The 27,628-nt window shown below is 39.1% G+C and overlaps 1 protein-coding gene across 5 annotated transcripts in view; it reads left to right on the top strand.

The window, feature by feature from the left end:
* Positions 1-27,628, top strand: part of SASH1 (SAM and SH3 domain containing 1) — a 541,099-nt gene that overhangs the window by 453,728 nt on the left and 59,743 nt on the right. For all 5 annotated transcript variants that reach the window (XM_088052803.1, XM_088052802.1, XM_014263649.2 and 2 more), the window contains 2 exons: positions 25,801-25,851; positions 25,991-26,040. In XM_088052803.1, coding sequence (XP_087908929.1) covers positions 25,801-25,851; positions 25,991-26,040 — 101 coding nt within the window. The remainder of the gene's footprint in view (positions 1-25,800; positions 25,852-25,990; positions 26,041-27,628) is intronic.

Genomic DNA, 27,628 nt, shown 5'->3' with positions numbered 1-27,628 from the left:
TATTCTGTCTTAACCTTATCTGTTGATCAGCCCTGTTCGCATATGTAAACAGTTCCTGGTGAGGCAATGGGAATAGCAACATCTCCCAGGTAGGCATCTTCACAAAGTTAGTGATTCTTTTCTTTTTCACTTGCTAAAAAAAGGTTAAAAAATTCAAATATTTTAAATATGGTTAGGCAGAAATGGAGTAGGAATGTGACTCTTAGCCCAAAGTTTTTTAATTTTAATATTATACATTTATATATAAAATAAATAATAATATAATTATATATTTTTAATTATTTTGGTTACTTCACATCAGAATTATACTCTAAAAAGGAACTAAAAAGCTGCTGACCCTCTAGCAAAATTCAAATTTATTTTTCTTGATTGCTGTTTTTTACTCCATAATTAGTTTGGATAATGTTTTGTTTGTAGGCTAGACAGCAGCAGAAAAATTCTCCCTTGATCTCTTTTTCTTTGAGTAGCCTTTCAAGTTAACAGTCAGACTAGCGTAATGCTAGGCTGGATGAGCATTTTGAAGGACTTGGTAATTTCTTTTGGTTTTCCTCCTTTGAACTGAGCTCTGTTTAGCCTTAGTGGATTAGTTTTTTTGCAGCTATTGAATTGCAGGTGGTACCTGTAAACCCACACCTTTGCTCCTTAAATACATACAGATGTTTTGTAGCAGTCGTCTTAATTTGCTAAGAAATGTTAATGTTCTTCAAATTTTCTTTAAAGAGTGGGAATGGAATAACACCAAGAATTGCATCAGCTCTTGTATTTGGTAACAAGGAAATATGAAGTATCTCATAAAGCTTTCCATGACTGAATGACAGGGCGTATTTAGACATGGAACACATGTTGTTAAAAACATGTAGATAAACAAATTAAATACGTTCTTTTCAGTGTTATACATTTTGGCTAAGGTAAACACTTTCTACAGAAGCTAAATAGGCATCAAATTTTTTTTTCAGTTGAAATTTTGGTCTGAACGTAGAAAAGGACATTAGAAGGAAAGAAAGGTGAATGCAAATTGCCAGTTGGACTTGCCTTTTTCAGAGCTTCCTGCTAAGTTTTTCTACTCTTGTAAGTTTTGTTTGGATTATGGGTTTTTTGAGACACAGGAGGTAATATGTGCTTAAGAAAGAAGCCTCAACTTCGGGACAAAAAGTGTGGGGTAAGGAGTCTGAGAGCATCAGGAGGAGGTGCCCCAGGAGCCTGGGACCTCTTACTGCATTTGTCAGGTGGAAGAAGAGGAAAGGAGGAGGTTTGGTCATTGCTTGCTTACAAGGGTAAGGAGTGAAATGTTAGAAGTTGGGTGAGTAGGTCACTAGAAAGCTAAGCTGGAGTAAAGAAAAACAGGTGATGCACTCCTGTGGCTGCAAAAGGTGAAAAGTGCCGCAGTTTGTGAGCCCTGTACTGTCTGCATGCACCAGAATATTGTAATGGTGGAACATAGTTTATGATAAGTAATAATGAAAGGAACCACAGTAACGTAGCACAACTGGTCATTTTAAGGCACAAAAACGTGTTAAGAGTTAGAGCTAGAATGGTTGCCACTTCTTGCCAGAAATGTCTTCACTCATTAGTGCACTCTTTTTCTGTGAGTCTGTCGTGGTCACTGGCCATAATGGAGGCTTGATTTGGTAAGGTACAAGGTCAAAGGAGGAGATTTTGAATAGCAGTTTTGACCTTCTCACTATATGTACTGCAGGTGAAGCAGTGAGCCACAGTCAAGCTTCTGACTGCCACTACAATAGGTTGTTCTGGAACTTTGCAAGCTCCAAGATGAAACTAATGAGAAAAGAGAAATGAAAGAATCGAAAAAGGTCATGGAAAGGTTGAACAGTTTTTTATTTTCTGAACAGTCTTTTCTTAGTGTGTTTTATGCACCTGGAAACTCCTAGGAGCAAAAGAATAAAATCAAAGTTAGCCCTGTCTTAGTCCAGCTTCACAAAATGACAGAAGGAATTAAAACCGTTAATGTTTATGAATAAACTGCAGAAGTTCAGTGAAAAACTTAAGAATACAGAAGGTATCTGCTGTATTACAGCTTCATTTGGAGCAGTGGAAGGGCATGAGTATCCCTAGGGTTTGCATACTAAATGCATTTCTTCTGCTTTTTAAAATCACAAAAATAGAAATACCGTCCTGACCATAGTTTGGTCAGCAAATGGAGAAAGCGGGAAGATGTTTTATCTGAGTGAGTGATATGGAACATCTGAGGTCTGCCATGAAGTTGAAGGAGATGGGCATTTTGCCAAAAGCCACTTTCAGGGGAAGCATAGCAAAGTATGGTAGGAAACAATCTGTATTTTCCTCTATATCCATGCTACATGCAACAGGAAATATTATTGTTTTCCCTAAATAGTGCAAACACAATTGTTTTTCTCTTCTTAGTGATCCATTGAGATTCTTCTGATTGAAACTACTTAGATTCTAAAACAAGCATTATTCTATAGTGGCCTTTGTTGACACTAAAAGGGATATAGCTAGGGGAAGACATCACCATTGCGTTTCTAGCAGATTACCTGTTGTTTCCTTTCAGCCTTTCACACAAAGGGCTTTTTTAATTCTTCTCTGCTGAATTTTGAGGTCCTTCTAGCACTAAAGAATGTTTTATAATTCATTATCATTGACATACTGTGAGATGATTCCTTTGAAAGTATATTTCTGGTTTCACAGTTGCAGATCTTCAAGTATGAAAGCTTTCTTTAGAGATTATCACAGCACTTTTCAAATCTCTACCTATATGTTTAGGGACTGTCTTAAAAATCTAGTGTTATTGCATCTTTTTCATGGTCTCTGGGACACGGTTTTCTGTGTTTTTTGTTACTCCTATTTCCCCTTATCATTTTATGACCACAGTCCTTTTCACCCTCTGTTAGTCTTGAAAACAGGAATATTTTCTGTATGAGATCACAAGTTTGCCGTAAGCTGAGGCCTAACAATTTCCTTCTTAAAAAAAGAAAAATCAGAATTTAACCTTATATATTAGACAGTGCCATTCTAGTTCCTACTGCTGATGCAATTCCTTGTAATTGATCTCTTACCTCAGGAACATCTTGAAAGTTAGCAACTTCATTTATTTGCAGGGAGATATATTTTGTCAATGAGTAAATCCTAAAAATTTGGTGGCAGTGTTTATATATTTCCTTTTCCATATAAATGCATATCCTATCATGGTAATACATTACTAATGTAACATTTATAACACAGAAATGCTGACCCCATAGCACATAGATTATTCATAGCCCAAACCCACCCAAAGTGGAATGATACAAAATGAGCTGTGTTTTGTCTCACCTTTTTAACTGGAGGGAAATTGCACATTTTTTTCACTTCACACCTAATAGAAACACGAAAGGAGATTTGGAAATCTAAAAGGGTGTCTTACATAAATTGCTCTTTAAGCTGTCTGAACAGTGGAATAAAAACAAAATGAAGACTTCTTGTGAACAAGCACAAGTCACAAGTATTTAATGTAATTTTAATAGCTCCTTTTATTAAGAGTGGCCTATTAGAAGTTTTTAAGGAACCTGTTGATTGTCCATGTCTCTGCCCATGGCAGAGTTCAGTATCTGTAGTAAGAGTGCAAAATAGTGCAAAAAGTCATCTTATGCTTCATACTAAGAAAATTAACTTTACTTGGAACAAATCACACTGCTTATCCTGGTCTTACCTGCTGTTGCTCATCTCAGGACTGGACAGCTGAGCAAGATCTGTTTCCTATCCTGGTTCATTACTTTCAGAATATGGTAAATTCTTTTGAGCAAGAATTTATAAGCGTGCAGAAAGGGGTTGCACAAAAGACAGATGTTTCTTGAAACAGAATTGTATTAATCTTTGTGCCCTTTCTCTTACCAGCACCTTCAGATTAACACAGATGCAGTTATGTTGTGTGGCAAGATATTTTGCAGTGGGGAATGTTATGGACTACTTATCTCTGGGTTTGAGCATGAGATTTTTATGTCCACCACTGTGTCAGAGCAGCTCAGTGGCACATGAAAGGCTTTGATCACCAGCCTCTTATCCAGAGCAGATAGAGGATAAAATATCTGAGGAAGCTGCATTGTTCTAGACTAATTATGTCTAGTCCTCAGTGTGAGCTCAGATATTGCCTCTGTACTGCCTTGTTACAGGAGACAAGAAGTCACAGAGGCCTCTATGTTTTATCTCTACTGACTCTGCTTCCATGACGCCATGCTTGTTCTCTAGGCTGTTCTTACCACTAGTCACTGTCATCTTCCCCCTTCATCCCATTCCTTAGTAGCTCAGCCTATGCCCTCCTGCCTTCCGGATTTACTCTACCCATGCATCTTTTCAAAGCTTCACAAATTTTTCTCTCTTCAGTACTTGGAGTAAAAATCCTTACAGCACCCTTTCTTCGTTCACTTAGTCCCACATGCTTCATTTTATTTTCCTTGAGCGCCTCCTACACCCTACTCTTTCTCCATCCTTCTATAGTCCTTATCCTTTCTTGTGTTTGTCTCCCTGGTTTGCATGTTTTTAGCTCTTGGAGAGCAGTGATTTTGTGCAACCAGCTATGCTACTTTTGCAGAGTAGCAATAGAAAGAATAGAAACGATCAGAAATCTATGAAAATGCAATCCCTTGAAGACTAGTGAGTTGAGGGTAGTGCACATGTAAAATGTCCCCCTGAAACACAGAATAAATGAGAAGTGAAGCTGTTTATTAAACTTCTCTGCTTACAGCTTTGGATTAGACATCACCATAAGCAGTCTGCATCTCAGCTACACCAGATTAAGTTTGCAGAACCTGCCCTGGGATAAAATTTCCAGTTATTGCAAAAGGAGGAGTGGAAATTCTCTTTGTAGTTGTGTGAAATGTATAAACCAGAAGTGAAACACAAATACAACAATATCAGAATATTTTTGTTGTTGGTGTGTTACCAAACCTGTTTTGTTATAGGTGCTGTTATATTTCATGGAATTTACCTTGGCTTTGTTTTATAATTCTGGGAAATCACCTGGTGCCTCCTTTGCCCCAAGATAGATTCAGCTGTCCTTATCATGCTTAACAGATGTTGATCTGTCTTTAAACTGTCCCAGCATGTTAATTCCACTGTCTCCCTAGGCAAACTATTTTAGCATTCATAATATCTGTAATACAATGGTGGTTCTTTACACAACAACGTGACACTAAGGCTTGTGCTTACCTTATGATTCACAGTAATCCCTGCATCCTTTTTAGCCAACCTGTTAGCTCCCCAGATGTTCCCCACCCTGAATGTCTTTGTCTGTGTAATTTTGTTTCAATGCAGTACCCTTCAGTTTTCCGTATTACAGAGCATCTTCCCAGAGATTCCCAAACATTAGGCCAGAATAACCTGCTTTTTCTGTTATTTCCCTAGAAGTGGTAGTGGATTGACGTGTTTGTTTCTTTAGAATGGAGCCTTAAATGAAAACAACCTTTGTCTCTCTAACGGGTAATGACAGTACCTTCCAGCCCTGTGCTCCTTGGAAACCAAAGCAGGCAACAATCTCTTCTTTGCACCTTTCTCATTCAATCTTTCACCAGAGATCAAGCATATATTTATTGATCTAATATGTATGTGTGAACCAATATGTGTATATTCATATAGATTTCACTAGCTTTGACGAGAATTAGTTTTTGATTGCCCAGTCCCATTACACCTTCACTGAGAGAGGTGTTTTTTTCAGCTCCTTCTGAAAAGCGTATGCCCCTGTGGATATCTGCAGGAGAGGGTCAGTCTGTTAGCGTGACAGTGGAGGGTCCAGAGAACACCCTGTATTTATGTGTGACCTTGCACAAAAATGGAAGATTACCTGTCTCAACACAGAGGTCATGTTCAAAATGCTAAAGAGTTTGTTCAATGCAAATTATATTACATGGATTGATTTGGCATGTACTTGCTATGTAGAAAATTTTGCCATCCTCTCGAGTTAACAGTATTATGAAGTTGTTTTATTCATAATGCTTTCTTTAGTCACTATTTATTGATTTTTATAGTAGAGCTTTCCATAAATTTCATAATTAATTACTTGATCTTGAACCCTTAAGGCCTTATTTATTGCTTGAAAATTAAGAAATCAAGTCAGGTTGTAAGACAACTGTTATCCAACCTTCCTTTCAAAATAACTGACCTGTAAAATTTAGTGGGTTATTTTTTTTTTCAATTTTATATAATATTAATACCTCCTGTTTTGTGTATCCTTTGAAATTTTCCTGAGATGTCTGTAAACAAAACACAGTTGCATTCTTCCTTTGCCTGATGACTTTGAAATCAAGTGACAAACTATATTGCACAGATTTACATTGTATAATAGCTTTGTGATACAAAATTATTTGTGTTGCTTGTTTTCCATTGTCAGATATTCTGTTGTTCTATGGAACTGCATTTTAGAATCCTGACTTATTTTTTATTGTTTCAGAAGAAATATCCTGAACATATCTTATGATGGGGAAAACTCTATTGGTTTTAATACAGTTTTCATGTAATTACTTCTATACATAAATACATATAAATTTCTATTACGTGTGATTTTGTATATTTAATATAATTTTTAATATATTGTCTGCTAATTTCTTAGTTCACAGACTATTTTATGATCTGTTTTTCAAAAATATGAAAGAATACCCTATTCATAAACTCCTGCTGAAATTAGTTTCATATTTCCCCACCAACGTCCCCCTTCCTGTCCTCTGGAAAATACTGTTCTCCATTAAAAGTTTAAAACCATGCAGGAAGGCAGTTTTCTGCTGTGCTCATTTGATTTGTCTGTAAAAATCATTTTAGAAGTGTAAGGACATGTCATGCAACATACCTTCTGTCCTTTGTCATCACGACGTCTCTTTCTGAAACACTTTATGGTTTATGACTGCTCTGAAGAGGACAGATTTTATAGGAGTTTTGTTTTGGTACTGTGGTGTTGCTGTGTAGGCAGACAGATATTGTTACATGTGATTTGCATCTCTGCATTGAATGCTAAAATATCCATTTTACAGATAGTTTAGCAGAAGTATTCATATATTAAGTAATTTGTATTTGGCTTTGATATAGCATCTACTGACAAAGATCATTTTCCTGACTGGGTATGGAACAAGCCTGGGATGAAACAGTGGAATTGACTGGATTAGACTAATGACAAATGATGTCTCTTCAGTGACACTGAAAAATAACACAGCAACTGAGTGTTCCTTGTGTTTGGCATACAGGATGTTCTGCTGCTTTTGGTTTCCCCATTTTCTTGACAGTTTGCTGTGGCCCACTCCTGGATTCTCATTTACCGAGACAAATTTTCTAAAAATTGCAAGAAAATAAATTAAGCTTGCAAGTGTTGAATTATAGCAGTGTTCCTTCTCTGAACTTGATGAAAATTTCAGGACATTCATTCATATGTGCTTTAACCAAAGGAACCTAAATTAGCATTTGAAGGAGTTGCAGCAAAAATTAAGGACATGCTGTTTAAGAGATGCTAAGTCAGAAGAAGGAAAGGAAATGTGTATTCATGATGCTTTACCTTTAATTAATATACAAAAGGTGACATTTTTATGCAGTCAGGAGATATTTTTCTGGAGGAGCAGAAAGCTCTCTGTGAATGGTTCCCATTTCTCATTAATGAGTGACAGATCCTAAGTCTCCTTTGCGTTGCTACATGAGGGCCTTATCTTAAGCAGTCAGCAAGGCAGTGCTGATAATTTGAAAACATTTGTGTATACTAGGAAATTGACATATAGAAGCATTACATTATAGCTTCAGAGGGAATTTATGGAGACCATAAATATATTGGTTTAATTAGGGGCACAGTGCTAACTGCTGACACATTCTCCTCAAAGTATGCTTTCAGAGCACAATTACTAAATGTTTTCTTTAAAAACACAGGAAGCTTGAGGATGAAAATTAAGTTAGATAATTCAGTTGAGGTTTTTTGTGTATTTGAAGTATAGTCACAGTCCATGAAGTCTACAGGGCTGCTCATTAGTGTGCATCTAGAACACAGCCAGAGCTGAGAAAAAGGAAATAATGAATTGCTGCATAGATTAAAAGTTGTAACAGTAAGAGATGTTATCTCAGTTTGGCCAACACTTTTAATGAAGCAGGGCAAATTGAGAAAAGTGAATTTTCAGGGACTTAGAATGCTATTAACAAAAACAGTTGTCTGTACTCTTTTGTTTTCCCCCATTTATTTTTTCAAAATGGTTATTTACTGTAAAAATCAAGGACCTGAGAGTAGCCATGCAATTACATAAGGCAGGGTGAACTATTTAACCTACTCAACATGACTTTATCTGTTTGCTGGGGCTTTTGCCAGCTGTGCTTTCATAAAGACTAGTTGCAAAATAGCTCCTTTCTGTCTGTGTTGTCCCTTTCTCCTTTCTCAGACCACTAGAGATAGCTACCCCTGCCTTAAGTGACCAGGTCTAATTAAAATCTAGTCTGTCTAATGAAAATATGCAGGCAGAAATGCCTGGTACACATTCCTTTAAGAGTATGGAGAGAGGTTTGTATGACACTGAGTGGGAGACAGTCATAGAATGTTTAGTGGTTACTTTCTCAGTGATCATCTCACCAGTGGCTTTCAAGGTTGGTTTTGGCAAGGAGGTGGTTGCTGTAGCAGAGCCCTCTCCTCTCCTGCAAATCCAGGACACCAAGGAAAGGAGATGTACGTTGTGATTCCAGTTATTTACAAGTCTGTATGTCTTTTCTGAGGTGTGTTGGCAGCTTTGACAAAACTGAAGTACAGTAGGTAAGAATTCTTGTTTTCAGGCAAATATATTGATACATATAGGATTTAAGTAACTTCCTGAAATAATACAGAAAACCAATAGCAGAACTAGAAGAAGGACTAAATATTTTTATTATTTAGATGTCCTTATTGCTGTGTTGGGAGTGGCCTTCATAGAAAGGGACAGGTAAAACACTGCTGTTTCTGTGTTGTTTATGATGGGCTTGAGTTTTTTACTTAGGTTCATACCCCAGGAGGACTCTTTTTATATCTTTTAAGAGATAATTCTCATTCTTTGAGCACTGTAGGAGGCATGTTATGAATGTTTTTGGTAATTCAAGGCTGAAAAGGCACAAGTAATAGCTTCATTTTACTTTCTGTGATGCCATACTCTGGGTCATTCAGGCTCCTAAATCCTGGAGGATCTTTTTCAGACTGTTTGCAGCCAGAGCACATGAAAATAGCAGAGAGAACTCTTTTTCTTTATGGCTTTGCTGGCTGGACTCTGAGACTGAGTCACTCAGCATGGTGCTGAGCTAGTTTATTGAAAGAAGTAGGAAAAGCCTTGCTGTCCACTGGAAGACCACAGCAGTCCGAGTAATGTCAAGTATAATTCGGATGCATCAGCGCTGCACTGCTGCTGATTTTTGTCTCCAGCTGTTTCCTCTCAAGGAACACCATCTTCTGAAGCAATCTCCTGTGTGTTTGAGCTTTGTGCTTTGCTCTCTTCTGGCCATCACACCATACTTTTCCCAATTTTTACTGCTCAGGTGCTGATCACTCTTCAGCAGTACCAGTGAGAGAGTTCAAAGCAGTGTGACAGGTGTGAACCCAGTGGTTGTCCTGCTGGGAGGTAGAGTCTCAAGACTGAGTAGGTTTGGGATCAGTTTTTCTCTTACTCCTTGGGAACAGGTCCTACAGAGACAAGGACAGTGTTTAGTTAAACAGCTCTAAAAGGCAAACATTTCACTTGAGGCAGTGCAAAGTGCAAAATATGCAGAAGAAGGAGGAAATTTTTTTCCTCTCTGAAGACTTTTACTTTCCCTTTTCATAATGTGGAGGACATCAAAATCTATCACTTTGTAGCATACCTGGAAATGGCGAGATGGGAGAAACAGCTGGAAAGAGAAATGGGCTCAAATTAACCTTGCGTGCCAGCCCCTAAAACTGTAGTGGTCTTTCTGTAACTCATCCTATTTTTAACAAATATTTCATTATTTTGTTGAAAATAACGATTATAATCATATTTAGAGCTACCAAGAAACTGATTTTCAAGGTAGTAAAGCAAATAGTTCATTCATTTTTTCATTCTGATCATCTCATATATTTCTATTTTGCAGTAAACTTCAAAATGTCTTTTTTGTCCTCTAACACTGAGACTTGAAGTGATAGAAAGGAATGGTGTAAAAGACAAGTGTTTGCCAGTGCTAGAGAAGCCAAGGACGTGCAAAGAAAACAGATTAATTTAGTGGCAAACAGGCAGAGACCATGAAGAGCACTTTTTACAGCAGATATCTTGCATAGCCAGCAAAGGGATTGGAGTGAGCGTGATCTACTGAGATAACCTCACATTTTAGTACCAAAACAACAGCAGCAACATTTTGAATCCTTGTAGGCATTTCAAGGCCTTGTCAAGGGGGGCAGATACAGAAGAGCTGAGAATCCATTCACTAGGAGGTGTTGTGCTGTAAAGAGTTGGTGCTTAATTAGATCTGAAGGATACCAAAGGAGTGAGGAAACAAAAGTGTTAATATGAAAGGTTAATAATAGAGTTAATAATTGAATTAATAACTTTGAGTAATTAATAGTGTCTGATTCAAGCTGAGAGCTGGGAGGCAAATTAATTACTGTTTAAAAGTTTAAAGATAAAGATCATGGTAAATCAATTCTATCACCTTATTTAAGCCTAAATTTTGGCATTTTAAAAGTCATAGTAAGCCACATGTGATATGAAAACAGGCTCTGTTATAGTATATCCTTTTACCATTAATTATTTTCAAGAAGCTAGAAACGAGTACTTTTCAAGGACAGGGAAACAGAAGAAAGAAGCATTGCTTCAAATCAGAAATCAATCAGAATTTGGCCTTACAATTTCATTAAGATTTGGAGTTTGCTTTCAAAAGTGCAGACTACCAGTAGATTTTTGATATCTAAAGAATTCTGTTAAATACACTTTTGCAGTCATAGGAGCCCCTGTGGAATTTCAGTGCATAAGGTGAATCCTTAATAATAATATAGTATTAATAATATAATAAGTGATCCTGGGTGTTAGGATTTCCATGAATTTATGAGTAATGTTGAATTATGATACAGTCTTAAGCTAATCTGCCTATCATTGCTGCATCCCCCACTCTTTCTTTGCACCAACCAATTTCCACCCTCTTGTCTTCTTTCATTTTGTGATGTGATGCACTGGTAAAGAGTGGCCTCTGGATATGCTGAGACAGCAAGGGATTTATTCTTTTTCCAAATTTTAAAATATATGTCTGTCCTCTAAAGGCTTAGGTAGTTGTATAGAAACTGCAGCTTATGTGCTGTGAAATAAAAGCTGCAGTTTCTACAGGAACTGCAATCCTGTGCAATGAAAAATGAAGGTATCCTGTATTATTTACTAACATGTCTTACTGCGCTCACTGTCCTGTGTGATCAGGACTTAATGCAGTAAAGCATGCAAAAACATGCCAAGGTTTAAACACACTAGTACTGTTGCCAGGCATGTGCTTAAATACTTTGTTGTTCTAATCCCTCAATTTCTCTTAAATATTATATTAAAAGTATATATATGTAAGAATTATCATGGAGTAAGTGAAATGAAGAGCAGATGAGACAGGGAATAAAAATTGATGCTGATTGACTTCAGTGTGTCTCTTTCTGCTTTGAAAGTTGGTGGAAGTGCATAAACCCATATTTTTTTTATAGAAGTGAGTACCATGCTGAGCACGTTACAAAACAGTTAATCTAATTCCTATTAGATTGGAGGGACCTGTTGGTGTATGTGAAAGTCTATTGTAGCAGATGGGATATTGTTCTGTAGTTTCAGCTACATTTACTAATCTACTATTTTTATTTCACTTGTTTTTTAACAAAACCTTGTGTAATTGATAACTCATTCTGTATCCATTGGCATGCATTTATTCACAGACTGCACGTAACCTTGAATAAGAGACAGTATTGTTGAGGAGAAGTTTGTGTTAGAACTGGATCTGAAACAATGAAAACTTCAAAAGAAATGGCTTATGTACTAATAGAGCCTCATATGTGTTAGGGCCATAACCGGGGGGGAAAAAAACCAAAGTCTTTTGGTCAAGACATTTTATTGCTGTCCTGATTAGAGCAGATTTGTTTCTAAGAAGTCCGGGCTGCTTTCCCTGCTGAAGACATTTGAGCAGAGGAATTTGTACCATGGCCACTCCCTTAACAGTGGCAGCACCTGCCCAAACAAGCAGGTCTTGGCTGCAAAACCTCAGGCATTTAGAAACTCTTGCAGGTGTTTGTACAGCTTCAGTTTTACTTCGCTCAGGTTTTCCATACCACGGTAAATTAATTTAGTTGGAGTGCCTACCAGCAAACTGAGTCATACTGCTTGCACAAAGACATTTGCAAAGACAGGGCATTTGGTGATTTGTTCATGGAGCTTTGCATTCATAATTTACATTTGCTGGGGGGAAGAGGAGACAAGACTGAGCACGCTCGCTTCCTGCAGCAAACCCTTGGCTTGTTGCAGGCGGGCAGCTTGCAGTGCGCTTGCTCCCTGCAGCAGTGACAAAGCAGAACTGAAAGCACTTAGCAGCAAATTATTAAATGAAGTGGTTTGACTTCAGTAGCTTTTCCCCAGTCTAAAGCTTTGACTGCCATTTAGTTTAGACTGAAATCGAGAACTGTTGTTGCACACAGCAGTGTTGAGAGGCTGGAGTCCAAGGTTTGTGGACTTGTGGGTCTCATTTACTAGTTATTTGTGAGTCTTATGTTTCTTTTGTACTTTTGCTACTGCCTTTCTCTTTGTGGGTTTTGTGCAGCTCGTTGGGGTTTGTTATGGTTTTGCTGATTGTATTTTATTCCAGGTATTTTATCCATCTTCAGGATGAAGTCCGGCTCAACACTTCTTGCCTTGAGGATTACAGTGTAGAGTCTGCTTTCTCTTGCTACAAATTTTCCAGCTGCCAACATTTTCTTTGTCAGTTCTAGTCTTGTGCTTTGTTTTGTCATTGCCCATAATATTTAATTTTTCTTTCTCGTTTTTGATGGGCTGTTTTTTGTCTGTTTCTGTTCAATGTACACACTTATTTAGAAGATTATTGGGGAAGACTTAGATGAAGTTGGAGTCTGATGAAGCCCCAGGTTTCTGCAGCATGACAGTAACAGATGACCTTTATATTGACCTTAAATTATCTTGGCTTAGTGTGGAGCTTGCTTGCTCTAGCTGCCCTTCAGTGTGTTACGGTTTAACCCCAGCTGGCAACTGAGCCCAGCACAGCCACTCACTCACTCCTCTGCCCTGGTGAGATGGAGGAGCCAATCAGAGGAGTAAAAGTGAAAAGATTCATGGGTTGAGATAAAGACAGTTTAATAGGTAAAGCATAAACTGTGCATACCTGCAAAGCCAAACAAGGAGTTCTTTCACTCCTTCCCATGGGCAAGGTGTTCAGCCAGGAAAGCAGGGCTCTCCTTCATGTGTAACAGTGACTTGGAAAGACAAATGCCATCACCCCTAGGGTCTGCACCCTCTTCCTCCTTCCCACACCTGTGTATGTTGGGCATGATGCCATATGGTATGGTATATCCCTTGGATCAGTTGAGGTTAGTTGTCCCAGCTGCATGCTTTTCCAATTTCTTGTGCACTCCCAGTCTGTTTGCTGGTGGGAGGTAGAAAAGGCCTTGACTCTGTGTAAGCACAGCTCAGCAGTACCAGAAATGTCCCTGAATTATCAGCACTATCTCCAGCACAAATCAAAAACAGAGCCCTATACTAGCCACTGTGAGGAAAATTAACTCTATCCCAGCCAAAACCAGCACATTCTCCACCCTTCATTATTTACCATTTACGTCATTCTCAGGTACCACACTATCCAACACATCCTCATTATTTTCCACCCTCCTTCTCATCCCTTGATGCAGTACAGATATTACTTCCCCTAGCCTGTGGACTATGCCTTTAAAATGTCCATAAGTGTCCACTGAGTTTATTCAAGACAGGAGAGGTGGTGTGGTGTGTGGAATTACTGTGCACCAAAGCCAATTCAAATCCATTTGCTGCTGTCCTTGGAACTGCTTTCTATTAGACTTGTTCTCCACTGCTTTGTGTGGTTCCTGCTATAGCCATTCCTTGACATGCAACCCAAATCATGGGTTACAATGATTTAAACCTATATCCATTACAATCTCTGCCCCTTGTCCCTTGGAGCCAGACTGTAACATTGAACATTCCATCTCTTGCTCCTAGCCTGGCTAGGATTTATCCACAGACTGCAATCCCATATGGCTATGCCTGCTCCAGATGGAGCCTTTATCTGAGTCACGGTGACTATGGGGGTATAGCTGCTATGGCATAGGACTATCCATAGTCACAGCTGCTTTGAGGTGCACCTGCTCCAGTGTGGCCTTACCCACAGCCACAGTCCCTTCAGAGATAAACCTGCTCCATCATAGCCACACCCATGGCTGCAGTCTTTCCTGCAACCTGCTCTGTTGTGGGATTTTCCATGGCCACTCGCTTTCAGGCGCTCCAGCATGGACTTATCCACAGGCACTGATGTGTCAGTGTCTACCTGTCTGCAGCACAGACCTGTCCCTGGGCCTCCATCCCTCCAGAGCTATTCCTGCTGCTGGTCTGACACAGCCAGAGCCACTTCCAGACCTTCCTGCTCCCACACGGATTCATCCATGGGTCAGGTCCCTTTGGCTGCAGTTCACCAGCAGTCCCTGGCAGCCCAGGGCACAGCACAGACACACAGACAGTCCCTGGGCAGCTGCCAGCCCCGGCACATCGCCGCTGCTGTTATCACAATGTTCCCAGGCACAGCAGTGAGGTGATAAAGCAGCGCAGCAGCAGCAAAAACCAGCCACTAATGAGCACTGGACTCTAATGTACAGTCAGGCAAGCAAGGCTCCTGACAAGCACCTGCCAATTAATAGCTGATCAGCAATTACAGCTATAAATTCAATCTAGCACATGCCAATCAAACCTGTTGTTATCTTGAATCCTGCAAGACTCGTGTTGGGCACCAAGAAGGACTGTGGTGGTTTAACCCAAGCTGGCAATTAGGCCCCACAGAGCCACTTACTCCTCTGCAGTGGGATGGTGAAGAGAATCGGAAGCAGCACAGGCGAGGCATTAATCCCTTAATGTCCTGGCTTTGCCTGCTTCATCAGGACATTGCTGTAACTGCTGGCCAGCTCTTGTGCTGCTGGATTGCCTGGGTAAATTCACTGTTTAGTGCTAATAGCAAAGGGGCGGGGTTTTGAATGGACCTCTGAACAAAAGCAGTTATTCATTGCTGAGGCCTCTGCTTTGCTTCATGTGTGTTTGAAAGACAAATGACAAAAATTCAAAGCATGCTGGCCTTTTTAATGCCATAATTACCTGTGACTACAGTATTTCTTTAACAGTAAAACATGGCCATTAGTGGATAAGGGGAAAAAGAAGGTGCATGAGGGAGTGCAAAGCTGTACAGGCTTTGCTGGAATGAAGTGCGTGTGCTGCTTGCATCACTGAAAAACTATGGGTGGGTGGCTCTTGGAGTGCAAGACTGTGCTTCATTTGTTTCTGCAAGGCTAGCTCTGTGCATCCCTCTTAAAGTCAAGTGTGACCCAAAGTGTGGTGGAGAAAAAGGCTGAAGTTTCAAGTGGAAATGGGGAAGAAGTCTCTTGTAGCTGCTGTTTCAGGAGCAACTTCAGGAATAAGCAAGGACAAAATGTTAGGCGAGTGAATAATTTGTAAGGCTTTGCTCCAGCACTCTTAATTCTCCAGTGAATAGTTGTAGATGATGATTGCAGATGATTTGCTTGGAACAGTGGTGGCAGCTTTCTTTGCAGATTCCTCTGGTCTGAGTTATCTGTAGTGACTGAAGGATGTATGTTTGCTGGGGTTCAAGTGCTTTGTCTGCAAGCAGCACATGTCATTTTTTCTCTGCAGACCTTCTCGGTACTAAGTTTGTTCATTATTCAGCAATTGGCCTTTTGTTTGGAAAGCATCCTTACTCAGTCTGTGATGGGATAACCACGTTGTGTAACAACCCAACAAGGCAAAGCAAAATTGTGCATCGCCACCCTGTGCTAGCCTGGAAATGGGATGATGACCCTGGGCTGAAGGGAGCAGCAATCAGGCCCAGGGGCTGCACAAGCCAATCTTACCAGGAGGCTGCTGTGGCCCTGGGGGGAAGAGTTCTGGCCTCCACTGTCCTCTTCTGGGGAAAATCTCTTCTCCTCCTGCCTTGAACCAAGAAAGGAACATTTTACAGCTGCTTGATGGATTCTCAGAATTCAGATTTGTCGCCCTTTAGACTTAAGAATCACTGAAACTTGTATTAAGTACTTTTCTTCTGTTTGGTGTGTGTGCCAAGGCAAACCCCACATTCTACCCCAATTGTTGGTCATGTGGCAGGAGCCCACTTGTGCATTTTCAGCAGAACAGCTGAGCTTTGCAAAAACTGTCTGGAGCTCTGCAGCTGGGCTGGAGCCTGGCCCAGCAGTGGGAGCTGTTAATGGTGTGATTGAAGCCTTTAATTTAACCCCTTACCAGCAGTTGTGCTGACTTGTGTTGGAGCTGTCAGATGTCTCTGAAGCACCATTACCCTTCAAAGCAAAGTATGCAACAGTATCCCACAGAGCAAGGCTCCTATTTGCTGCACCTCCAGTTGGGGCTGTTCCTGTTAACTACAACATCTATGGCATATGAATTTCTATCCCAGTCTTATTTTAAATGTAAATAGAAAATGGAGAATATTTCTTTCAATAATTGTGTAGATAAAGGTTTTTAACATGAATGTGTACAAGGCAATAATTACTTCTTAATATTCTGAAATAGGGATGTTGCAAATCTTCCGTGTACACAACTAAATTGTGCCAGATAGTCTAATGGTATTCAATAATAATGTTTCCCTTTGATGGGAGCAATCTACCATGATGACTTAGAGCATCAGAGTTGATTTGAAATTCAGTTTTATAATAATGATCATGTGATGAGCAGTGATGAAGATTTAAGTAAGGTTCTGGCCCAAAGTGTCCATCAAATACAGGCTTCAATTTCAAAGGTAAAGAGAGAACAGCTAATTTAAAAGTTCTTTTATCCAAGGCTGTTTTTATAGTGGGAAGAATGAGTAAGCACAGATTAGCAATTTGTGGTCTAGTCCTTTTTTTGCATAAATATGATTAATTTGTTTTCAGTTCTTTTGTTCAAGAAATTAATTTCTCCTCTCACTTTCTAGGAGACTTTGAAGTTAATATCTAGCTATCAACCTTTGTCTCTCTCCCCTCACCCACTCACATTCCTGAAGTGCATCTATGCAGGCTGACAGCAAGAAGTGCAGTGCCCAGCTCTAGGGAATGGATTCTTATTATTAGTCTTCATTTTCAGGTGTTCAGTTTCACATATCAACCTACTAAACATAACCAGTTTGATTTCAAGTTAAACATTTATTCTGCTTTTTAAAATTGTTGTAAAACTCATATTTTAAAAGTGTATGTCTATTATAAAACTTTTCCCAGTATGACCAGTTTCTTTCCTGCTTCAACTGCCTTCTTAAAATGGATCCTGAAAAAAACTGTTTCTTCAAAATGAGTTTATTGTAATAAAGAAATGTCATCAGAGTTAGCTCCCAATATGCTGACACAAGTTTGTCTGATACAAATTTTTTTTTAAAACTTTTTCTCATTCGTTTTCCTGCTGTTTCCATTGTCAAAGTGGCTGAAATGGGGGTCAGACCACACCAGCCCTCCAGGTTTGTAAGTCCTGAAATATGCAGCATATGTCATGTTGTTACACCTTTTCAACTGTGGTCCTCATCAAATAATGAACATAGAAATCACTAAGGGAGAACTGAACTGAATTTAAAAAAATCAAGTAATAGTGCAAATCAGCAGAAAAGGCTTACCCAGTCTCAACCACAAGGAATGGATAGCTTGAGAGCTTGGGCTGCAAGGCTTACTGCCAACAAAGACCTGAGTTCAGGATATCTGCTTTTTTGAGCTAGCAGCTGTTGATGTTTCTAACCTCTGGAAGAGGAAAATAGAGGTACAGTGTTACTGTCAGCTGGAAAGCAAGAATCTGTTTTCCCAAAATGCTTATAATTTTGATGTAATTATTTTTGCACAAAAAGATGCAACAGTAGGCTGTTTGAATTTCTTCATGGAAGGATGAGAAAACCAGTAAATGTGCATGTGGGCACAGCCTCGTGATAAGACTGCTTACCAGTCTTAAGACTGCCACATTATCATGTGACTCACATCCTGACTCAGCACAACTCTCGGTTACATGGTTCTGTTGCCTCTTTTTCCTGGTGGGGTTGGTCTGGGATTTTTTTTCTGTGTTTTTAGAGGAGTTTTGTGTTGTTTGTGGTTTTGGGTTTCTTTTTGTTTTGTTTTTTACTGTGTTCTTTCACTTCTCTAGAAAATTCAAAGTTAAATCCATTTCCTGAACAATAATATTAAAACTTTCAGAAATTCTGTGCTGGCTGTGAGAAAGTCTTAAATCAGTTTTCTTGAATTAAATAAGGACTTTAGTGTCGTGCTCTGAAGGGTTTGATTTCATGTTTTAAAAAGCCCCACAGAACAGGTATATGCACATCTATACATACAGACTTTTTGAAACTGGAAATGTGGATATAGGTTCAGGTTTTTCTAGAGGTTTATGAAGGAAGTCAGGAGCTCTGAAGAGCACAACCTTACAGCAGCCACAGGCAGCCCAAAGAGCAGCAGTCGTAGAAATAAAAGGGTTGTGCCAGATTTCTTCTACTGCCCACAGTGCTGTTGAGTTTTCAATTTTGGGTTTGCCTTTTAGAGCTAGAGAACCTAACAGAAAGAGTTGGATCTTTTTCATATGTACTTGGGTTTGGTCACTGCAATGTGAGGTGTCTCAAGTAAAAAAAATGGAGAGAACTTGTCTAATTCTACTGCACATTGTAGTGAGGGTGTGATGGAAGTTCCTGACACAAAATACCTTTCAGTTTATCAGTTTGTCCTAAATTAGAAAAGAAAAAAAGTGGGTAAGTTTAAAACTAAAATATCCTTTGTTTTCTGCTATGTAACCTTTATATATTCTTTTTTTTAATCTGTCTCCTTTTTAACAAACTAAAACAAATCACTGCTTTCCCAGAATGAAATGAATGCAAAATGTTGGCATTTTTTCTCCCTGGAATGAGGGACTTCATTAGTGATACACCGTACATCTGTGGTAAAAAACTGTTTGTAGGTCTCTTAATGAGCAGTGCCTTCTCTTGATTTACCGCCTCCTCAATTTTACCAAGGTTTTTAAGTAACTCAAAGTCGACTTAGTTTCTGAGCTTCTTGGTAAATTATTGTTTGGTACAACATAAAGTGAAAGCAACATTTAGTTTTTAAATGTTTGCTATCACAGTGATGATGTGAATGGGGGTATACTTGCAAAAAGTCATCAATATTACAGTAAGAATCCATTTTACGATAATCCCTGAGCCTTGAGCATATGGCTTCATCCAGCACGAAAAAGCTTCCATTCATTTGCATTTTCTTTCCATTCATTTGATCATCTGAAATTCCATGTGCTCGAGACACGGATATTGGCACGTAGGTACACAAATATAGTATCAAAACAAATATGGCAGTGGGCCTGTGTTAGCCTCTGTTTCCATGGTGTGTCTGAAAGGATTTATAGCATGGCTGTAGAAGTTTTCATGGAGTCATTGGTCTAAGTCTGAGCTTCTCCTTCTCTTTCCTTGCCACTTTTCAAAAAGAAAATACATTTTTTTGTTGTTTTTGGACACACTGAAGAGAAAATGAGAAAATGGCAAATAATCTTAATAGGAATATATTACAGCTTTGTGTATGTGAAAATAAAGAATTGGTAAGATCTGAAAAGTGTTATTTAGAGGGAAATGGAGAACATTATTGACCCTTAGGAATAGGTGGTCTGGACTTGAAGAGCACATATAAACAAATCAGCACCATCGGTATTCAGAAAGAGGTTTGCCATATTCAGTCATGGTTTTTATGGCAAGGAGCTCCTCATGGTTGTTTCCTCATCTTATCAGTGAGTGCTTCATTTCAACCACTCGAAATTCCTAGCCCCACAGAAAGCAGGCTGCAGGATGGTGGTGATAGGAATGTGAGGCTCAGAGAGGTGCTGCTTTCCTCATTAATTGTGGATATTTGTTCAGGAGGTGACTGGGGCCGTGGTACAGCACACTCCCATTAGCCATCCTCACCAGAGAGCCAGCACCTGGGCAAGGAATCTGGACTTGGCTGACCAGACTGTTCAGACCACAGGGCACCCTGTAGCAAACTGCTACTTGCTTGTTTGTTTATCAATTTATTTTCTCTCTTTCTTTTGTTGTGCTTTTCCCACAGGACAGAATGCTCTCACTGGGGGAAGTGGTGGCTCTTCCCTAGGCCCATTGTCAGCTTTTGAATAAGAAGGGTCCCATTTGGGCAGTATCCAGTTGGGCTTTACCTCATGCCTTCCTTGTCTGTGTCACATCCTGAGTCCTCTGGCTTTGCATTTAACCATCCTTGATGTGGTTTGTTTAGAATTTTTTTATTCCACTGAAACATTACAGCTCTTCCTGATGCCAAAACCATTCTCTCTATCTTAAAGTCCTCCCTGAAAACACGTCTTTCCCTGTTTTCCAACATTATTTCACAAAGTTTCTTTTTGGTCTTACCTGTACAATAAAAGTCAGTGCTGACAAATGGAAGGATTTTTAGGCAAAGCTGGCAGGTCGTACTAATCCTTTTTATACCTGCAAGAGCTCTAGTACCAAGGCAGTTCCTGCCAGCAACAAGAACACTTTAGTATTGTACCATTTGAGTAATAAGTGTAAAATGCATCAATCAAAGACCTGCTGTGTCTCAATCACATGTTGGCCCTTATATTAATATGGTTTTAGCTGTCATAGTTCTGGGCTTGCTTCATCTTGTTTGGAAAATTGATCAGAAGGTATTTGATTTCCCTGCTGCAGAATACTGTGTTCCCATATCGACTTTCCTTTCTCTGAAGCCCATTTCTATTGAGTTTTTTTTTGTGTTTGTGCCATAATTCTTCTGGACTTAGCACTGTTTCACTTTTTATTGTTACAGGGCTTTACAAAAGCTGCAGTTCCTCTCTAATCGCTAATGAATTACATTTTTCAAAATCATTGTGAAATGTTTTTCAGCTCTGTGGGTCCCAGCCTTGGTGTTGAATGCAGTGTGTTTGAGATGGGTGAATAAAACCCTTCTGCTTTCATTGCTGGCAAAGGGGAGAGAGAAAGAGAGTCCAATGTTTGTCCTGAGATGTGTTAGGCTTGATAGATTCTGATGTTTGCATCAAGCTGAGAGGCAGGATATTTCTTCCCTCTCCAGTACTAAAAACAGACATGTGAGTGCTCTAACAGTGTGTTCTCTCTGAAGCTGCATTTCATCAGTAGTTAAGCTAAGTGTTTACCTGTGTCTGCACTTTTGTATGAGGCATTGGGACACTTGGACTTTGTTTCGTGCTTAGAAGTATTTATTGTTTGAAATTTTGGGTTGGTTATTTTTTTCCTTTAACCATCCCTCCTTGCTTAACTCATTTCCTTGATCCAGAGTTTTGCTGCTGCTGCAGGATGCTATCATTTAGCATGTGTCAGCTGAGGCTCTAATGTGCAAGAGCAATGGTGCAGAAAAACCTTTCATCGCTGAAACAACCAAGGGCATGGTCCAGAGATTGTTGTTTGAAACTCAAAATGGCACTTGAACTAATCTGTACCACTGGAAACCCACTGAATTGTTAGTTCCCTCAAACATTTGCTGAGGTGGTTGATAGAGGAGTAAGTCCTTTTTATGTCTTTATTCTGACCTATGGCTCATATTTAGTGACTTGTAGGCAATTTCCATTATGTATCTGCATACCTGTGCTGTCTCTTTGCAGGGGATTCCCTACTTCTTCCCCAGCACCTCTGCAGAGGTTGAAATAATAGAGTGTGGTGGAGGACTCCAGGCAAAATTATTGCCTTCAATGTAAATCAAATTTTTGCAAGCCTTCACTGCTCTGCTGTCTTTCAGATACAAGTTTGTTTAATCATTTTAGAAGCTAGACTAGAACATGCAATACGTGTTCAGAGCAAAGTGAGAAAACTTTTGGGGAAAGACTGGCAGAACTCTCACAGAAGTCTTCTACTGTATATACCTTATTTACACCTGCTGAAATGGTTTCATAAAATTATTTATACATCTATGAGCTTTTTAGTCATCTCCTTTTTACTGGTTATGTCTCTATATTTTTCCAGTACTCATCTTGGTCTCACTTTGCACACTTTCTATCTGCACAGTGAGATTAATCCTGTCTTGGGATCTGCAGAGGAGTGCTTAAATTTATGATTCAAATGGATACAGCTCCTGTGGCAGAAATTGTGAAGAGGTTCATGAATTTTTAATTAGAAGGGATTAATTCAATGAATATAATTTCCTAAACTAAGTTGTGGTGTGAAGCATAGATGTTGCTTAATGTTTAAGTAATAAAAATACAAAAAGTATAAAAATAAATAAAAATAAATATAAATAATATAAATAAATATAAATATAAATAAAATAAAAAGAATTAAAGTAAAAACATTCCCCCTAGAATGTGTGAGCCATACCCTGGATAGCCAAGTTTCCTTTCAAATGCTCTTTTCTGCTATAACTGTGTATTTCAGGAGCAGACCCGCACTGCCTTCAGATAGGCTGTGATACACCTCTTATCTGTCATGTTACATACAGAACAAGTGAACTGAAGTTGTCATGAAGGAAAAGTCCCTCATGAATTCAAAACCTGCCATTTCAGTCAATAAATGTTTTTTTCAGCTTATTTCCCTTGTGTTTTGTGCTTTGTACTTTCTCCCCAGTTATGTTTCTCAGACATAGCTCATAAATGGTTGCAAAACTGTTTTGAAAATTTTTATGAGGAAACTGGTATATAAAACCAAAATCACAATATTTAGAAACCTGCAGTAATATGAAAAGAAAATACATTTAAATGATCACATAAATTCAGTATACAAAGTAGGCAGAAAAATCTACCTTTGAAGGAAGATTCATTCTTGACACCTAAGTCAAACAACTAAAGGTTTGAAGCATAAGCTACAAATCCTGCTTGTTTAGCTTACTACACATGTTTTCTTCCAAAACAAAAGATTGTCCTTGGTTTCATTTTTAAGTTTTGGCTCAGAAGGATGAAAGATGTACTTTAATGAAAGTAACCTTTAAAAATATTTTCTGAAAAGATCGTATAGCGTGCTAGAGAACATGCCAACAGTACAACATTTGCTCAACCTTCTAGAATTAGCCTTTGGTAAAAAAGAGCCCTGATCCCAATGGATTAAAGTCAGCGCAACCTGTGAATTTTAGAGTGAGGTTTAATGGGAGGTTTAATGGATTTTTACCAAAATAAATAGAATTGCTCAAGGCTGATGAAAGTCCTATGATCTCTGATACAGATCTTAGCCAGAAGTTTAGTTGAGAGTAATATTTTCCCAAGTATTTTCCTTTGGTTTCTTGTGTAAACAGCAATAGTAAAAAAAATACCATTCTGCTGGAAAGGCAGGTAGGAATCTTAATCACAACAGTGCAGGACTATCAGGTGTTCTGCATTCCAGCATTGCAAAGTAGTGCTCTAGAGGAAGGAGAGGAACGTGGTCACTGCTTCTCCACAATCATCTTGGTCCTATAAAACAACTCCTGCTCTAACAGGGTAAGCTTGACCACAAGTGAGAAAAAAGAAAGTAAATACTGTGAGGTTTTTAGGATTTAGTTACATGGGATGCAGGTGACAGTTCAGCTGAGTAGTTTTATGCTGAAAGTAGGAAGTTTTCATTTAATTGTAGTCTCAGACTTCAACATAACCAGCAAATGCTCAAGCACAAGACTTGTTGTGGGAGGCCAAGCAGCATCTTATAAATGGTAATTTACTATATTTAAAAAATAAAAACACTTGCAGCAAAGCAGCTTTTTAAGACATCAGGAGCATGGGATCTAAAGGCCTGTTAGGGACATGGTGGGTTCTCCTGACTTGCAAACTGAAACTACCATATAAAACTGATAAAATGTTCCTTTTCCCATCAGTGCAGCAGAGTATGGATGAGTGAGATGCTGATGAATGGCAAGCGTTTGGATCGTGGGATTGTTCTCTCCCTCCTTGCAAAGGCAGGAATTGGAGAGTGTCTGAGGAAGATTCATGGCAATGTGTCTGCAGCCTTTTCTGGGTGCAAAATATAGTCAGATTCCATTTTGACAGAATTAATGGAGAAAAAGAGGGATGCCTAGTGCCAAATAGCTAGTTTCATTTCTCTGATCTGTGAACATCTCTGGAATTTCCCTGGCCTTGGCCCAACTTCTCCTTGACTAGAGGAGTCCTGTTGGGTCTCAGTAAGTGGATGTGATCGCCTTTTCATGTCCACTTTCACTCAAGGACTTCATTTCCCTTTTTGTGCTACAAAATCAGCAAATGCAGATATTCAGACAATGCATGGCTGGGCAAAATCCCCCAGCAGGGCAGTGACCTGGTGTCAGCCTTGCACAGGAGCAAGGACATGGCCCTGAGCTATCCTGTGCTCTCCCTGGCTGCCATGGCCAGCGGTGCAAGCTGACTCAGTTGTGTGATAGCAGAGCAGGCTCCTTTCTACTCCAGAACTTGAAGACCTCCTCAGTGGGTCAGTCCAACACCACCTCATGGCAGTCAGTAATAATTTCCTGTTTAGTATTAAAAGGCTGCATTTCCAGAAAATTGTGTCTGGGTTTGGTTTTGGGTTTTTTTGTTGTTTTTTTTTTTGTTTTGTTTTGGTTTGTTTGTTTGTTTTTTGTTTTGTTTTTATGTGTGTGTGGTTTTGTTTGTTTTTTTTGTTTTATTTATTTGGTTTTGGGGTTTTGTTTTGTTTTTTTATTTAAAAATTAAATCCCAAGCATGTTTTGTCACCCTTTGTGTAAACAAAGGGCATAGGAAGTACAGTTTCACAGAGATAACAGTTTTACATGTAAGCTGAGGAATGCATGAATAAGAAGTCCTTTAGTATTGAGAAACAAATCCATATTTTTTTTTTTATTTTCTTTAAGCGTGTACACCACTGCTTACCCAGCTGTGATGAGTAAATTACGGAATTCATTTTGCAATAACTTCACAAGGGCTACGGCTGGCTGAGAATAAAGTAGGAATAAGTAGCTTACCCCATGATTTCATGTGAAGATCAACCAACAAAATGTAGTTCTTGGTAGTGACAACTGTATTATCTTCATTCTAACTGGATTTTTCCCACTGATTTCAGATAGACGTGTTAACAGTATGTGCCTTTTAACCAGTTAGCTTGCAGTCTTCAATTAGATACCCTCATCTAACTTGAGGTAGCTGAAACCCATCAGGCAAGTTGTTCGCTAAGAGTTTCTGTGTCTCTTCATCTGCTGCAAAGAGAGCCTGGATGACTGAGTTCTGGAGTAGATGGTTATATCCTAGGTGTTTGTAGAAAAGTGGTTTGAACTCCATACTGTTGACAAGTTTCTGTGTGAGAAACTGGTCTTGATGAAAGGTATCTGCATCCTCTTAGTATTTTTACATCACAGAATGTTCTTTTAATGCCAGATCTTTCCTGAAGGTAATTTCTTGGCAATCGCACTTGAACTTATCTAACAAATTGGGTGGTGATCTAGTGAAAATAAAACGCCCCTCTTTCTATTGTGTTTTGAATGAGTTCCGTCTGGCAGTTTTACTTCCTGTATTCTCCAGTGATAAGTATGAAATTAGCTGTTTTACTGGATTATTTCAGAATTTATCCTGAAAGCAGTTCTTTCTAGAGTAGTTAATGTTTCCTGTATGAACTGCTTTGAAATAGTTCTTGGTTCTGTTACTCTCTTTCTTTTCACTTTTTTTCCCTTCGTATTTCTACTTCCTGGTGTTTGTATATTTCATTAACTTGATATTTGTTGTATTTTAGGAGAAACCTGATGCCAGCCCCACATCTCTACAGCTGCGATCCCAGATTGAGGTAAGCACTTAGATTTTGATCATCCACTTTTGTTTGTTTGTTCTTTAATTTGATATTCTGCATAAAGGCTATATTATTAATTTGATATTCATAGGCTTCTTTAGTGCCTGCTCTCAGTGCTGCATGTCTTCTCTTGCAGGAGTCACTTGGTCTCAGTAGCACCGCATCAACACCTGACACTGAAAGAAAGTAAGTGAAGGCACAGAAAGTGGGGAGGGAGGAGGAATTTGTTACGTTTTCTTTATCCTTGGAGTAAATTAACTTTAGATTGTACTGATGTATCTAGATTTCAGATCCAGACACTGTGAATGAGACCTGTTTTGGAACCTGTGTCTTTTCTTCTTCCCTTTTGGCCTTCTATTATTTTGGGATTTTATGTCAAGGGAGAGTTATTGTTTCTCCCTTCTGTGAGTACTTGGGGTGTGCATACACCAAGACAACTGGTAGTTATTTCTGAGGAACATCAGTGATTCCACATTCTCTGCAAATTACACCTGCTTTATTAATTACTTTCTTTGACTAGATCTAAATGCAGCCAAAGAAAGGTAGGTAAGGGGAAGGGAGAGTTACAGACTTCCATCGTGTTCTTTTTCCTGCATACTCCTGAGTTTGTAACTGTGCTTTTGAAGAAGGTGCCAAGGGCACAAAGTATTTAAAACCAAGTTAAAAGGAGCTTTAATTTTAGCATCCTTAATGAAAACCTCTCTGTGAGGACTGAAAGGGTTTCTGTTTACTGTCACCTCCTGCTGCAATGTGTGTGCTTGTTTTCTGTGCCCCCTTCCTTTGATCCCGAGATCTTGGATCCCTGCTGCTGAGGGTAACGTGCAGTGGTGCATGAAGACAACTGACACTGTATGTCCAATTGCCTTCACTTCCATGGGGTAGTGCCAGCTGGACGAGTTCAGAGGGAGTACATGGAATCCATTTGTGATGGGACATGCTTTTGTATGGTTTCACAGTCTCACATTTGAAGATCCTCAAGTAATTCATCACTGGGAAGTAACAGGAAGGTTTCTTACTTTTTCTAGCTCTGTAGGACTGTCAGTCCCAGAGCAATCTTTGGTGGATGCGGTGTATCTTGCCTGAACACTGACCATATAGAAGTCGGTTGTATGGCAGTGAACAACTGCTTAGGGGCTTCCTTTGGGCTTGTCTGGAATCTGATTCATGCTAAAGATCTCAGAACGTGATAAATTGTCTTTTAGAGGTGCCTTGTCTTGCTTCATCACTCAGAGAGAAAGGCAGAGATGGTTTTCTTTAGGTAGATGCTCATTTTTGAAACAGCTTAAGACAGATAAGGTGAATTTTACCTTGGATACCATCACTGTTCCCGTATTACATGCTGGTAAAAGAGAAGGCCTAGAAGTCCTAGGGTTAATACTTTGTGCTTCCAAATCTCCTATATGGAAAGGAATCATTGAAGGATGCCTGGCTGTCTAACATTATAATGAAACCAGAAGTGCCAAGAAGATGGAAACTGTAATCTGGGAAGTAAACCTTCAAGGTTATCCTATAATCATATAACTTTTCTCTCATCCTCAAAGCACTTTACCCATGGGTAAATATTAAAATCCCACCTCAGGTAATAATGAAATGAAGATCTCATAGGAGGACAGCACACAACTTGGAAAAAAAACTCCACTTACCAGTCCTAGCCAGCTTCCTAAGTTATGCCTCTGTGTAGGTGTTCTACAACAAATAACCAACTGAGAAGGCAGTATCAGCAAAATAATCTCCTGAGTGACTCCTCTGAGGCAGCCAATTTACCTCACTGAAA

The sequence above is a fragment of the Pseudopodoces humilis genome, chromosome 3, assembly GCF_049639895.1.
Source record: "Pseudopodoces humilis isolate 2021_Gansu_Grassland_sample_001 chromosome 3, ASM4963989v1, whole genome shotgun sequence".
Taxonomy (NCBI): domain Eukaryota; kingdom Metazoa; phylum Chordata; class Aves; order Passeriformes; family Paridae; genus Pseudopodoces; species Pseudopodoces humilis.
Note: the sequence above shows the minus strand (reverse complement) of the source record. Positions and strands in the feature narration are given on the sequence as shown.